At 36.2% G+C, this 15,224-nt stretch overlaps 1 protein-coding gene across 4 annotated transcripts in view; it reads left to right on the top strand.

Annotated features, from left to right (window-relative positions):
- LOC115768110 (ran-binding protein 16) overlaps positions 1–15,224 on the top strand; it is a 111,112-nt gene that overhangs the window by 78,433 nt on the left and 17,455 nt on the right. For all 4 annotated transcript variants that reach the window (XR_004018471.1, XR_004018470.1, XR_004018472.1 and 1 more), the window contains one exon: positions 4,764–4,834. Coding sequence is in view for 1 of the 4 variants with exons in the window: in XM_030712614.1 (XP_030568474.1) it covers positions 4,764–4,834 (71 nt within the window). In the remaining 3 variants the exon portion in view is untranslated. The remainder of the gene's footprint in view (positions 1–4,763; positions 4,835–15,224) is intronic.

Here is a 15,224-nt window from a genome sequence, read left to right as displayed (position 1 = left end):
ATCACAAAAGATTTGGAAAGAATCATAATACTAATTTATTTTGAAAGACATTTCATGAGGAATCGAGATATATAGTTTTGAAATAGATCCGCAAGAAAAAATGGATTGGGCTGTATTGCGCGCGGATCTATCTCTGCATCCAGAAACTAAAGGTGCTTCAGTTTCGTGGATCGTGGCAGATTCCAAGGAAGGGTCTTTATGCATATCTCATACCACAGGGGTGATATTACAACAATCCCTTGGAGAAGTGATAACGGCTACATTGGGGATGTTCCCAAGCACGTCCAAAAGCGGCGAAGATATTTATGCAGGTTTAAAAGACTAAGTAAAGAATTGAGACTCTGTGACAGTCAATTAGGTGGAGATAACAAATTTTAATTTGCAACTTAAGGATAGAGTCAAAGCAAAGACAATATAAACACTAAGATGAGTAACGCCATACAACAAAATGCTACTATGCAGCTTGATTTTTTGAAAATTGAGAACGAAAACGAAATCTGTAGCATTGCGCTCTCACAGCCGAGAGAACGAAAAAGCTAAAAATAGAATGTGCTCTCAGCTTCGGCTCTATAAGGGCCGTGCAAGCAATTATGTTTGTATGCGTGTGAATATACATACATAGAAGCATATTTGAATGTGTTGCTTTCCACTGCTCTGGCGGTCTCTGGCTGGCAAAGAAACAATTTTCGTAGTTTTTAAGCACAGATCACGGCCTACCCAAAATATCTGTTGATATATGAATGCATTTTGTGTACTGAGGTTGGCTCCGTACAAAATATGTATTTTTAAGTCGATGCAAATATTTATGTAATTTTTTATATTTGAAATTATTAATTAAATTATTATTATTTTTAAGTAATACAAAAAAATTAAGCAAATAAAAGTGCAAATTTCTTGTTTTCAAAGATACATTTAAGTAATTTTTATTTTTTTTATTTTATTATTATTTGTTCGAATTATAAAGAACAAAGTCGCCGCTCGAATTAGCTACCGATGCAAAATCGGTACCCAGGGAACACCGCGAGGAGGCCATTATAATTATAATGGGGTCATAACTAAATATGACCTTCGAGTCGACTTGAAATGTAATTGTATTTTTTAGCCCTCTTTTATTTCTTAATTGGAGAATAAAAATAATATTAATTTAATTTAAAGAAATTATGTAAATATTTGCATCGACTTAGAAATACATATTTTCTGCGGAGCCAACCTCAGTACACAAAATGCATTCATATATCGACACAAATTTGGAATAGGTCATGATCTGCGTTAGAAAACTAACAAAATTAATTTCTTGCCAGCTAAAGCCAGAGCAGTGAATAACAACACATACATACATACTTTATAGTTCTTATGCATTTATAATTCACGCATACAACGAAAGGTGCACGCACGCTATTGGCTGAGACAAGAACTTTTCTCGAGCATACACTGCCCAAAAAGAAGACTGAAATCAATCTATGTGTACTATTTTCTTAACATAGTTATTGCGCAAGAAGCGCCTTGTGTAAAAATTATAAAAGTTCTTCAATTTTCCTGTAAAATTATTTGTTAATATCTAGGGCAATATATCATTTAAATAAAGCATGCATTTCATGGATAAAGCACAAGCACTTTGCGTCGATCGTAAGCTCTAAACTTTTTCGCTCAATGTACTTCGAAAACGAAGCGACGCAAAGCAGCATCGACCAGCTTTGCTGAAGGCAGGCTGGCGACTAACTTCGTAGCTCGTGTCAGCATCAGCAAGCCGCGACTTCGGCATTCGTTCGTCTGGTCTTTGGAGAACGAACAACCAGTCGGCAGGCATGCCGTACGAAGCCTCAAAGGCCAGATGAAAGGCCAGGCTAGAAATTTTGCGTCGCATTAAAATGTATGCGCGTTACTCATCTTAGTGTTTATATTGTCTTTGGTCAAAGTAACCTTCTTGGCAGTGTCAACGATCTTGTCGCAATTATTCCTAGTAATACCTCCACATTTAACCCCAAATTTTTAAAACTGGCTGACTTCAAAGATCTTTGTTCAAATTCTTCCGAGGGGTGTTTTCCGATTTTTATACCCTGAACCCATTAAAAATAGGTAAAAAGGGTATATTGTATTTGTGCAAAATGCAAATGTATAAAACAGGCAGAAGGAAGCATCTCCCTCCGACCCCATATAGTATATATATTCTTAATCAGCATCAATAGCCGAGTCGATCTAGCCATGTCTGTCTGTCAGTCTGTCCGTCTGTCTGTCTGTCCGTCTGTCCGTATGTATGAACGCAAGGATCTCAGAACCTATAAGAGCTAGAAATTTTAGATGTAGGTCCTCCTAGTGCCTGCGCAGATCGAGTTTGTTTCCGATGATCGATAACTTACTCCGTTTTCAAGCAATCGATAAAAATCGATATAGACATCCTGTTTTTTGAGCAAAGTGGGTAAATAATAATAACCAAACATGATATGTTGCTTCTAGAATATTATATATATGTCAAGTATCTTTCATTTTTAACCTATCGCCATCTCCCCGCTACCACCCCAGAGCTATAAATCAAGTTAATAACCCATCTTATATTGCCAACCAATTTAAGCCACAATTTTAATGCAATTGACTTTTTGAGAATATACAAAAACTGCGCAATTGGATGGGCAGCTAGCGAAAACATTAATGCAACAACTTTAGTGTTGGAATAAGAGGGTTCAGGGTATTCCCTAGTCGGGAGCTCCCGACTAGTACCTCTTACTTGTTTAAAAATCTGTCCTTCCTATGTGGAAATGGGGGCCAAGAGTTTATTGGTGATGTGTCAAATTTAATTTGAAACGCCTGCTTTTCAAAAAATGCAGGCCTGTTGGATGGAAAAGGCGAGTCCGAGTTTTTAGGATAAGCTTTAAGATTGGTCCAAACAGCTTCAAACTTATTTTCAAATCTCTTCATTAAAACTTAATAAAAATATGTTTCAGCTATTTTGGAAATTCAATGCATAAATGCAGTAAATTGGTAAAAAAAAAAAGGTTGTTGAAAGCATTTTGTTAACAATCCAATCATTTAAATTAATTGTACGGTATTAATTTTTTTCTCTATTGGAATCAAGTTTTTTTGGAATCATTAAATCAGAATGAGTTCGTGTCCTAGCGATATTGGAGTTTCCACACGCAACTGTGTAAATTTAGCGGATCAGCTTCAAACTCATCTGAGAAGATCTTTGAAAATGTTAAGTATTTGTCAAATGTTTAATTTACGATTCTCACCACAGGGCTAACAAGGTCGGAAACCATTTTATTCTTTCTTTGATAGACTTTATACAAGTTTTGAAAGTAATTTACAATGTGGCTGTGTAGAATCGTCAGCTTGCTTGAATGTGCAATGTTTTACGGCACAACATGACTACGGCCAAACTAAAAATATGCTTGTTTGGATCGATAAGCAATAACAAAAATTTATGCGTGCGCGATACACAATTAAGTTATTCAAAAGTGAACACACACAAAAACAAGTATATGCGCCGGGGAGCGCCAAAAAAAGAGATAATTAAAACAGGTTCTAATAATAAACTCTCTCTGAGAGAAATTGGAATTATATACAAAGGTACAATAAGATATTAACGTACAATATTTGCTTGCTAATAACAGAAAATTAATTACAAAAACATTTGCTTTTTTGTACCGAATCCTTATTTGTAAAATGATCCGCTTGCTTTTATGATTAGTTATTATTTAGGATAGGTTCGGTGGATAGCAAACAATTATCTTTGATCATGAGACTCTGGTTGTTGATGTTTGTGCTAGAGAGATTTTTTCCGTTTCTGCTTCTTCCAGCACCACCATATTAAGTTATTACATCCTACCTATTTTTTTTTGGTTAATTTTATTTATTTACCAACGCTTGCAGCTTTTTATTTACCTTAAAATAAAAATTATATTACTTTTTAATAATTAAAGCTTAAAAATAAATTTCGTTTGAGGGATTTACACGTCTGCAAAGAAATTTATGTCGGTTTTTACACTCTGCAGTCGACTTAAATTAATATTTAAATTTAATATTTAAAGAGTTTTCTCAGTGTTAAATTGCGTTTAAGTAATGTTCATAATAATTACTTTGATGTATATAATCCCCAAATAGACAGGAATATAATAGTTTATTAAATCCCCTATATATTGCTATCAATTACTAGTACTTCACGGTAATTGTTGGAATTTATATTTCATTGTAATAATGAAAGAAAACTTTTTATAAAATATAGTGGGATATTATATGCGGTAAATAAAAGCTGATAAAGAATAAGTGGGCACTTATTATTTTAAAGTAAATTTTCTTTCTGATTTTTTTACAATTATAAATGGTGATAATGGTGATAATTTTGGATTTTCTACTGTAGTTGGTGTGAGTTCAGTAAATGTCACGTTTTTAGGGCTGTTATCGTTTCTTTACGATGGATTTGGCGTCCTTGTAGCTACTAGGAATTTTAAAGGGGTTTGTTTAGGGGAAATTCATGTTGCACAAAAAAAAAAAAACTTATAAGATAAGAAATAATTGCATAATATGTGAAAACCACATTTAACTGGGAAACAAGATGTCTAATAGAAGAAAGAGAGAAGAATGAACGGAACTTTAGTTAACCGTGTACATTTCGACATGATCACCATTCTGTTCAGTTCTTCGACATTTCTGGCCACGACATTTCTTACACTTACAAAAGTACGCCTCTATATATACACATACAGCTGTTGAAATATCGGTATATTAAGTTCGCAAGTCTTAATCACTATTTTTTATACCATTCTTAGGTTCACACAAAATCTATCGACGTTTCGACGAGACGTAGTTAATCTACCAAAATCGGCAACATATTCGACAGGTATGTAAAACACGTCAATAACATCACAACATTTAACTTATGGATAAAATAGATATATACTTCAATCCGCAAAATAATCGAAACACGATAAATTGATTAAAGTGGACCCCATGGGTGCTTGCGACCGTTTTGTTATGCCCAGAGAGATCGACTGCTCAGTATGAAGACGCAACTCGCTCAGCGCACAACGCCGCTGCGGCTAATGCTTTTTGAAATATATGTATGTTAGTTTTAAATTTGTACAGCCCAAAAACATATGTGTGTATACATGTGAAGCGTGTGCTTCGCTCTCACTCATGGGTTTGCGCTCCTGCATAGCTCTTCAAAAAACCACGAGATATACAAACATACATTTTTTGTGTTGTGTGAATAAGTAGAGCAAGTAGATCAGTTTGTTGTGAGCCAGAGATTTTTTCAATGGGCTGGCGTTGCCTTCGGTTTTTTGGTAGACCCTTTTGTGCCTGCGGTATCAAAAAGCACACACATTCAAATGCTCTATTATACATTTGTTCGTCCAGTCAGGCATAATGAGAAGAATCTGATTTATTTTTTTTCAATAAAAACTTAAATGGCCCAAATGAAATATTTATATTTTATACATTATAATTATTTTGTTTGTTTTGGGCGACCTATTTTGCTTACACAAAAAAATCTAAGTCGTATTTCTGCAAGAGTAACTCATCGTTGGCTTGTCGAAGAATTCTGAAAAGTACCAAAATTGGAAAATGTTCACTTTTGTGCCTTTCTACTTGTGCACACACTTGTCACTTGTTTGCACTTTGATATGCGAAAAATGCAAGTGATCTTCCTATGAATTTATTGAAATTGTAAAAATGTTAAAGGGTTAAAGGGTTTTATGACAGGGTGTTAACGGGCAGAATGTCTAGCATGCGTGTGCATCCATATAAAAATGCAAACTAGTGACATGTGTTATTCTCCTGGTTTCATTGACGGTTCACACATACATATGTGCCTTTTGCGGCCGCAAGCTCAGCGCAGGCATGCTTAAAAAAAAACGAAGACCGTGCATCCATTGAAGAAAATATCTCTAACTCACGACAAACTCTGCTCATTCGCACACATTTGTGTTTGTAAACAGCTCGAAATTCAGATAGCCCAAAAACATCAAATCCTGTCAAATTTGCATCAGACGGGCAGGAAACCAACAGGTACACAAACGCATAATTGCTTCCATCCATATAGAAAATTGTGTAAGTGTGCGTGCTTCGCCGGCGCAAAATGCTTACATGCACAAATGCCAACGTACAGGTACCCTTACCAACAACAAGCATGGCACATAGTAATTTTGCACAGGAACCCTTTAATAATTTCACAAAACTGTTCACTCGAAAGAGAAGGCATACTCTAAGTAATCTAATTTATATCATATCGCAAGTATTGAACAGTTTCCTTTTTTGGTATTTTGTCTGAATTCTTCGAAAAGCCAACGATCAATTACCCTTGTAGAAATATGAATTCCATTTTTTTTATTTTAACAAAAAAGGTCCCCAAAACAAACAAAATAATTATAATATGAAATATTTATATTTCAATTAGGTCATTTAAGATTTTTTTGAATAAAAATAATTCAGATTCTTTTCATTATGCCTGACTGGACGAACGAATACATAATAGAGCATTTAAATGTGTGTGCATTTTGCCACCACAGGCACAAAAGAATCTGCCAAAAAACAGAAGGCAGCACCAGCCCATTGAAGAATAAATCTCTGGCTCGCGACAAACGCCCTGATCTTCTTGTGCGCACATCAACACAACATAAACATATGTATGTATATTTGTAGATCTCGTGGTTTTTTGAAAAGCTATCCAGGGAAAATGAGAAGCACACGATGCACATGCATACACACATATGCCGCAGCGATGTTGAGCGCTGAGCAAGATGCGGCTTCCTACTGAGCGTTCGGCTTCGAGGCCGGCGTTCGGCTGCCACTCTCAGCAGTTTGTTTCTCTCTGCGCATAACAAAATAGTAGTATTATTTTGGTGTTTGACGCATCTATGGTAAGTGGTCAAACCTTGAATTCTCAAGTACTAACATCGTATTAGATTTGAGGCGTTCTCATGCATATATTTTACCTGCATGCAGTTCCAAGAGTACAAGTACGATGTACGAAGGGTAGTTTAGAGCGCATGTGTAAAGTGTTTGAAATACATGAAATACATTCCCCTTTTCAAAGATATACGTGTATTTATAAGTATATTTTTTTTTATACTTTTGTTTGGGGTATAGTCATGAAATTTACAACGTCCATAAGGAATCTCTAAAACCGTTAAAGAGTATATATAGATCGGAATCGACTTCTGAGTTGATATACCTTTGTCCGTCTCCGTCCATCTGTCCGCCCGTCTGTTTGTTTTTATGCGATCCAGTAGTTTGAACAGACAGCACATGTACGTCCTTTCGTCCCCTCGTATGTATAAATGCGACGATCTAGCCCATACATTTTAAACGTAGCTTCTTATTTTGCAGCCGTAGGAAATTTATTGATTGATTAAATCGGTATCGAAATCCCGTTTTGTGCACAAAGCAGAGGTAAAGGCACAAAATTTGATATGATGACTCTCGTAAAGTATACACAGATCGATAAAATTTAACTTTTTAGATACGTTCCCTCCTTCCCTCAAAAGAACAGGGTCCACTACGGACAGGGTTAATGCCGTTCCTTCAATAGTCAACATGGTGATCAGTGCCAAGCCGAACAATCCCAAAGACACAAGAAAAGTGAAAAAGAATCCGCGGAGCCAATGGATGTAGACGTTTCCATTTCAAGGTTCAGGCAGCACACTATCCATCAGCAACAACAATGTTCGGGAATGCAGAATTTAAATGCACGGGCAGGAAAAAGAGTATATACTTCAGAGCGGGTCTTCGGGTAAAGCTGGCAAACGGTAAACCATGTTGTTCAAGAAGAAGTAATGATATTAATGCCACTACTGCTGTCCGTACAGCGAAATGTAACGGAAGTAACAGGGTTAATAAACTTAGTCTCTGTAGATTCTATTTTTCTTTGCGGATCAAATAATATCACACAAATGCTTGTTGAAAGTATTTAGCATAAGCAGCCCATTCTTCTTGTTAAACTCACTAGTTAGATCTGTTAACGCATATAGACTCCTATATCAGCTTAAAGGTCATTGAAATCAAATTTGGGAATGTATTAGAAAAGATACAATACCAAAGATGCAAAAATGTACACTTAAGCAAAGTTAATAATGTTAAGCATATTCTTACTGATAGCTGATATATCCCTACCCAATGGGAGAAGCCGACTTCGAAACTCCTGGGATAGCAGACTTTCCAACGAGCGACATTATCAGAGAGTCACGATCCCTCTATAATAATCCAATATAGGTGGTCGACTAAAAGGGAAAGGACGAGCTGGGTAATAAGAAAAAGCAGATGGTTATAGACTTTCGTAAACTAAATGAAAATACTTTACCCGATTCTAGATATTTCTATGATTTTAAAAAATTAGGAAAAAATCAGATGTTTCGCAACACTGAATCTAAAGTCCTATAATCAAATTCTGATTTCAGAACGCGATCGCGAAACGACCTCACTTTCTGTTAACGGAGGGAGGTATGAGTTCTTTTGACTCCCATTTGTACTGAAAACGCAGGTAGCATATTTTATATTGATGAAGTTTTGCGAATTGTAAAAGTCTTCACTTTCATTGCGCAGCCGCTCTCTAGTATCCTCAAGGCTGAAACGGCTTAGTTAGTTAACACCCATCTAAGAAAATGCTATTAAAATTAAATGAACCCCAACGTCATGCATTCGACAAGTTCAAACATATTGGCCTCTAAAAACATCATGCAAAGCTGCGCTGCAGCATTATATAAACATGTTTTAAAACTTTTTGAATTGTTCGTAAACACTTTATATTTTCCGAAAGGGAGTAAGTCCGCTGTCGAAAACTTTAGAGGTATTTCCAAATTATCCGCTATACCCAAAGCTTTTGAACGAACACCCACAGAAAGAAGAGCCTGGTGAAACACCAATCCCACTTCACACTGGGGAAAGGACCCGTACCGATATTTTCCCATCCGATTAGAAGTATTTTCTGTCATGTATAGACAAATTTTCTAAGTTTTCTATCGTTCAACAGATTGAGTCGATTAGATAAACCGTATGACTAATATAATAAACAAAATCATGAAAGCATAAAATTGGGATCAGATTGATTCCGGTCGAATCTTTACGAATTACTTTTAGCCCGGAACAGAATGTAAATTACCGTAGTTCAGAATCTTATGCACACAATAACTCTTGGTAAGGAAAACATTACAAATCCAACTATCTTAGATCACGCTGATTTGAAGTCTATTCTAAATGAACAACTCATAGATATCCTTGTAATTAGCTTAATGGAAGTATCTAATATTAAGATTTTACAGTCTGATAGCATCATACACTGCATTTTTAAATACCCTGAGTTAAGTTCTTATTCAAGCAAATCCAAATATTCACCGTAGAGCATAGTCACACAGTCTTGGAAATATTAGACAGTATCTTAGTGGAATGTGGTGGGGGTAATACCATAGCTGTCACAAATAGCGTCCCACGAACGTATTCGACGTTGTGCGAACTTGTGACATGCAACACCTGCGCTCGTGGCTTACAGGCAGAAAACGTCATCCACTGCCAATCGCAGCCCAGCCATCTGGAACCCATTACGATTGTCGAAGACGGGGTGATCACCATCAACAATTTCCCGGCTAAAAAAGCGTCCACAATAGTCGACCTCATATTCATCATATTCGACCTCACAGTGTTGGTGAATGGAACCAAGTTCATTAATCGCGACAATGTTGAGGGAAAATTCTCTGGATTCGCATCCACGTCGCTCCTAAACACTGCCGGATACGATCCAGTACTGAGCCTTACACTTCTACACCGACTAAATGAGCAGAATCTGCATGTCATCCAGCAGATCAGGGACGAAGTTTCATCTTCGTTGGAATTGGAATAATTGTATTCATCGGCGGCTCAATCTTCCTCTGGCAGTGCATGAAGAAATGACGAGAAGCCCGCGATATATAGGAGGTGATGGCAGCATATGTAACGGTCGAGATTGCCCTTGTTTTAAAGGGGGGAGTAATTAACAAGTTACATTCACTCCGCAGTCCAACTGAGTAGGCGAGGCCGACGAACTCCAGTTCGGTCAACTGGCGTATGATGCTGACAGTGCGTCATACCGGTCTGCAACCTTGCCCGTAATACCCCGCACGAGGCGCAAGCTCATCGCTTTTGCGGATACGGTTTGCTTCAAACTTACTTTCAGAGCTCTATAAAAGAATGTATTAAATACGTGTTTCAGCGATTTGGGAAATTCCACCCATTACATTTTTAGCGAAAATGTTTGTATGAAACCTTTTTGTTTACCACCTGATCGGCCTCAAACGCATTTTCAAAGATCGTTGTTCTCATTAGTGTGAGGAGTGCTTCACACTTTTTGGAAAATCCATCTCTCCTTGGTGGAAATCGGGGTGCGCGTTTAAAACGAATAGCAATGGTTCTAAATACCCCAATCGAACTGCAGTAATTGAAGCATGTGGGTCTGCAGGTACAATTCGGTCACTTTCTTTGTGTTGCTTACTATGTGGTAGTATTCTGTTAAGTAAGGCGTTCGTCGTAAGTGGTAATTCGTCCCAGAATTTTACGTATATGTCCAGTATGTCACTAATCGTATTTATTTGTAAGGATGGCAAACTTCATACATTCCATGACATTCATAATTGATTTGAACAGTTGATCTCAAATTAAACAAGCTATTGAATTAGCGGCTTTTTCGTATACCTCTCTAAATGGACTTGTGGCTTTTACTCCTATCTTAACTCTATTCCGAATGCTTCTCCCAATTAAGCTGTGTCTTATATTCCTATCATATTATATTCCAATCATGCAAAAGCAATCGTAAATGAAGGTAATTTTTCCGAAAAATATTGTGTAAGAACACAGTAAGAGTACTTTATATACTTTATACTTGATAACCCGAACCTTCTTCTTCCAAGTCAAGATGCAGCTTGGTTTGCTTTCTCGTATGCTTAAATTTCAATTTAATAGCATTCTTAAAAAAAAAAATAGTTATCTCTGATTATGTAGAACTAGCAACTTTCTTCAACCAAGGGAAATGCATGCCTCATACCTTCAGCCATATCAGAATGCGATTTATATGGGAACGAGATATTGCGACAATCTTCGACACGCCAAGGACCCTATGCTCTTGTTAGCATTTGCCTTATGGCTTTCCAGAATGTGCAAGGATAAAATCTCGTAATTTCTGACTTTGGTGAAACTATCTTGGAATACAGATATTTTGGCGGCCTAATGAGCTACAAAATAAACTTGTGCGGCCTTTATGAGATTTGACTCAAACAGAAGCAGCTAAGTTAACTAAATAATCCAAACTTTTTTCTATACAACATGAAAACAAAAAAGCTTTAAATACAAAAACTTTATGGTGGACCGATCGTTTCTGGTCTGATATAAATTAGATTTTGTACATCTGTGTAGAGCGTAGTGAAGCCGATAAATGCTTAGTTTGATTAAATAACATATTTGAAAATAAATAAAACTATTATTTATATTTTTTTTCGACCGATCGTTGCTATGGGAAGTATATTATACCCTTAAAACTGAGCGATTAGTCCGCATAGGGTGGCTCCGACACATGTACTGTCTGGTCGCAGATGTCGCCTTCTATGTGTTACACATTTCATGACAATACTATAATAAAACTTAATACCTTCTTGAAGGCTGCTGAGCGCAGTACACGCTGAATGTGACATTTTCGTATATTAAGATTACCGACGTCCAATTGTAGGGCATTCAGTTGCCCTACATAAAAAAAGGCGATAATAGGTAAATGACAGATTTTTGAGATGTACCGTTTTTGACTGCCGTGCTTTGTTTTCCCTGAAACAACGGGGGCGATCGAAGCTTTAAGCTCAGTTGCTACCGTATAGTCTACTTCTATCGCAATAAACGGGCGTTTTGCTGGATGTCACGAACACTGCGTGCTTGGTTCGAATGTGACGCCTGTCAATTGCGTTTCGGTATTTTTTTAATGGATATGCTCGATGCATTTGATTGGTGCGTTTATATATCAATAGTATTGAGGATCAGCCAACGGGAGTCCTTGGATATGTTTCCACGGCTGTAGCACGAATGGTGGACTCGTTGATTTTGCTGTAGAAGATAAATGTCTAGATTTTGATTAGCGATACAGCTTGATGAACTGGCGGCATTGTTCAGACGAAGATTGTGTTGTGTTTGCCGGACCGATTGTTTAGGAATCTTGACCAGTATTAGTATTGCTATTGGTATTGGTATTGGTATTGGTATTGGTATTGGTATTGGTATTGGTATTGGTATTGGTATTGGTATTGGTATTGGTATTGGTATTGGTATTGGTATTGGTATTGGTATTGGTATTGGTATTGGTATTGGTATTGGTATTGGTATTGGTATTGGTATTGGTATTGGTATTGGTATTGGTATGTATGTGTATGCTATATTTCATCCATTAAGCCTGATGACTTGCTATAAACGAATAGCGATGGTGTTCCAAACTAATCTCGAATATATAAAGTTAATCTTGCATTCCTAGATTCTTACTCCTTCGATTTTTACTTTATATAATATATTTGAAATGTATGTGCATATATCCTTTTTTCCCGATTGTAAAAGGAATGTATTATTAAATAAAATTTTGGTAACGATAGTTTTTGTTTTTTGTTTTTATATATATATATATATTTGTAATTATATATTGATAGTTACTTTGTGGCAGATAAGTTTTTTACGTATTCGTCTATGTTATATATCGGGTCAATTCTGGTTTGGTTATTATATTCTATGAACTGTCTTGGTAATCTACCATAAGCAAGTTCGTATGGATAGTATTCATGTACTGTCGATGGTGTAGTGTTGAAACAATATGTGAAGTAATTCAACCATATGTTCCAATCGTCTTTGTCAATCGAAATACATGAACGAATAAATTCGTTAAGTGTTCGATGACTTCTTTTTACTGTTTGGTGATAATGTGCTGTTGATTGTATATTACTTATATTCATACACTTGCAATAAATTACCTGTATTAGCGAATTTGTGTATTCAGTACCAATGTCCGTTATGAACATCTTCATAGGACCGTACTTGTATATTATAGTAATTGCGTACTCGTTGCCATTCTCTGTACAAGGGAATGGACCGATTGTGTCTATTAAAACGGCATCAAATGCAGTGTTTGGGGTATTCGTTAATATCATTGGCGCTTTAGTGTGTATTTTGGTTTTTTCTAATTGTCATTTCACACAAGTTTTCACATACTTTGTAATGGTCTTAGTCATTTGGGGACAGTAATAGTATTTCTCAATTTTTAACAAGGTATGCGAAATCCCTGTATGGCTTCCCTCTATAGGATCATTATGATATTTCGACAGTATTGCTTTTATTTGACTTTCGCCATTTTTGTCTATTTGTGTCACTTTTGTTAGTAGCGCTACTTTAAATGTAATTAAATTTTTTTTCCCATATTTTTAAATTAATTTAATGATACTAATTCGAAATTTTTTTCATTTGGTGACAACTGTAAGTTAGCAATTTTATGTATTCCGGCTTCTGAATTAAAAAAATTTGAAAAAATTGACCTAAGTCGAATTTTCCATTGGAGTACAAATCATTAACTGAACATTGTGAAATGATTCGTTTTCCTCTTTTAAGTAAACAATTTATTTTACCGAATTTTTGTTTCACAAATTTCTTTACGTCGTTACTAACGACTTCATAGACATTAGGCTCTTTTAGATTTTTTTGCAATTTTATTTTGTCATCTGCGCAGATGTTTTTCTGTTGTTTTGATGATCTTGTTTGAACCATTAATATTTCCTATTCATGTCAATTAGTGTATCTATGTTTATGCGGCATAATGCATCCGCTAAGTGGTTATCTTTGGCCTTGAGGTATTCTACCGTAAATTGGTATTCTTCTAAGTCTAGTCTCATCCTGATGTGGGATTTTTCATCGAAAACAAATGGGTTGGGGGTCTATGGTCTGTTTTAACTAAGAAATACCTTCCATAAGCATATGATTTGAAGTGTTTTATTGCCCAATGTATAGCAGCTAATTCCTGCTCTGTAGTTAATATATTGCTTTCTCCCTGTGTGAAAGCTCGGGATGCGTATGCAATTGGCAATTGCACACCGTTGTGCTCTTGGGATAGAACAGCACCACATGCATGTTTACTTGCATCTGTGGTCATCCAAAATTCTTTGCTGAAGTCAGGGTATTGCAATAATGTGGGTTTCATTAATGCCGTTTGTCAATATTTAAATGCATCTTCGCATTCTTTTGTCCATTCAAATTGGACATTGTTTCTGCACATTCTAGTCGAATGACGTGTGTGTATAAATCTTCTGTAGCAATTACAGGGGTTGGATAGTTTCTTATAACATCGTACTTTTTGTCATCTGGAAGGCTGCCATGTTCTGTGCAAGTTATCACCCAGCCCGCAAGGCAATTCTTATTGCAATCATAAACAACATTTCAATATAAGTCGCTATCCCAATTACTTAGCCCTTTCAGACTTATTAGACCCGTTTTAATCACTACGCTGCAGATTTGCTAACATAAATATACAGATCCCCGGCTCTAACATAAACATAACAGCGCAACCACTTAACATAAAGATTCATATTCTAATGCGCAATTCATAACGTAAACTAAAGACCCAGTCTCTAGAATGCAACTGCTGACGTAAACATAATTCATATTCTCATGCGCAATTCATAACGTAAACTAAAGACCCAGTCTCTAGAACGCTATTGCTAACATAAACATAGCTGATTCGCAGCATAAGATCACCGCGAGCTTTTAAGCTTTAAGAGAATAAGCTTTATCATAACCATAGCTGACTTGCAGCATAAGTTCACAATTGTACTTTTGTTCTAATCTTGGATTCAAATAAATCGGAAGCCTTCAGCTTCCCACTTAAAAATATATTTTTTTCCAATTAGTAGCCACTAATTGGTTAATTGGCGCCCAACGTGGGGCTCGCGATTATAAACACAAAAAAAGGATAATTAAAAGAAACAAAATCCTTAGTGATTCGCGAGTGAGCAAAAGTGCCGATTTACCAGTTCAAGATTGTTTTTAAAAAAAAAAGAGCATCAAAAATTTTCTAAGAACGAAAATAGTGAGTGCCTCTAAAAGAAACATTACAAATTTCCGACGAACGGAAATACCCTGTTTCTGAAAACTTGAAGAGTAGTGAAAATACCCTGAGCTGGAAATATTAACTGTTCACAAGACTTAAAAGTGAAATCACATTTCCTGTTCAAGTTAAATGAAAACATTTCAAAAAA

Source organism: Drosophila novamexicana, unplaced genomic scaffold (genome assembly GCF_003285875.2).
Source record: "Drosophila novamexicana strain 15010-1031.04,08,12 unplaced genomic scaffold, DnovRS2.1 tig00001639-arrow-arrow-pilon, whole genome shotgun sequence".
Classification (NCBI taxonomy): Eukaryota; Metazoa; Arthropoda; class Insecta; order Diptera; family Drosophilidae; genus Drosophila; species Drosophila novamexicana.
This window is presented reverse-complemented; position numbering and strand designations above follow the sequence as displayed.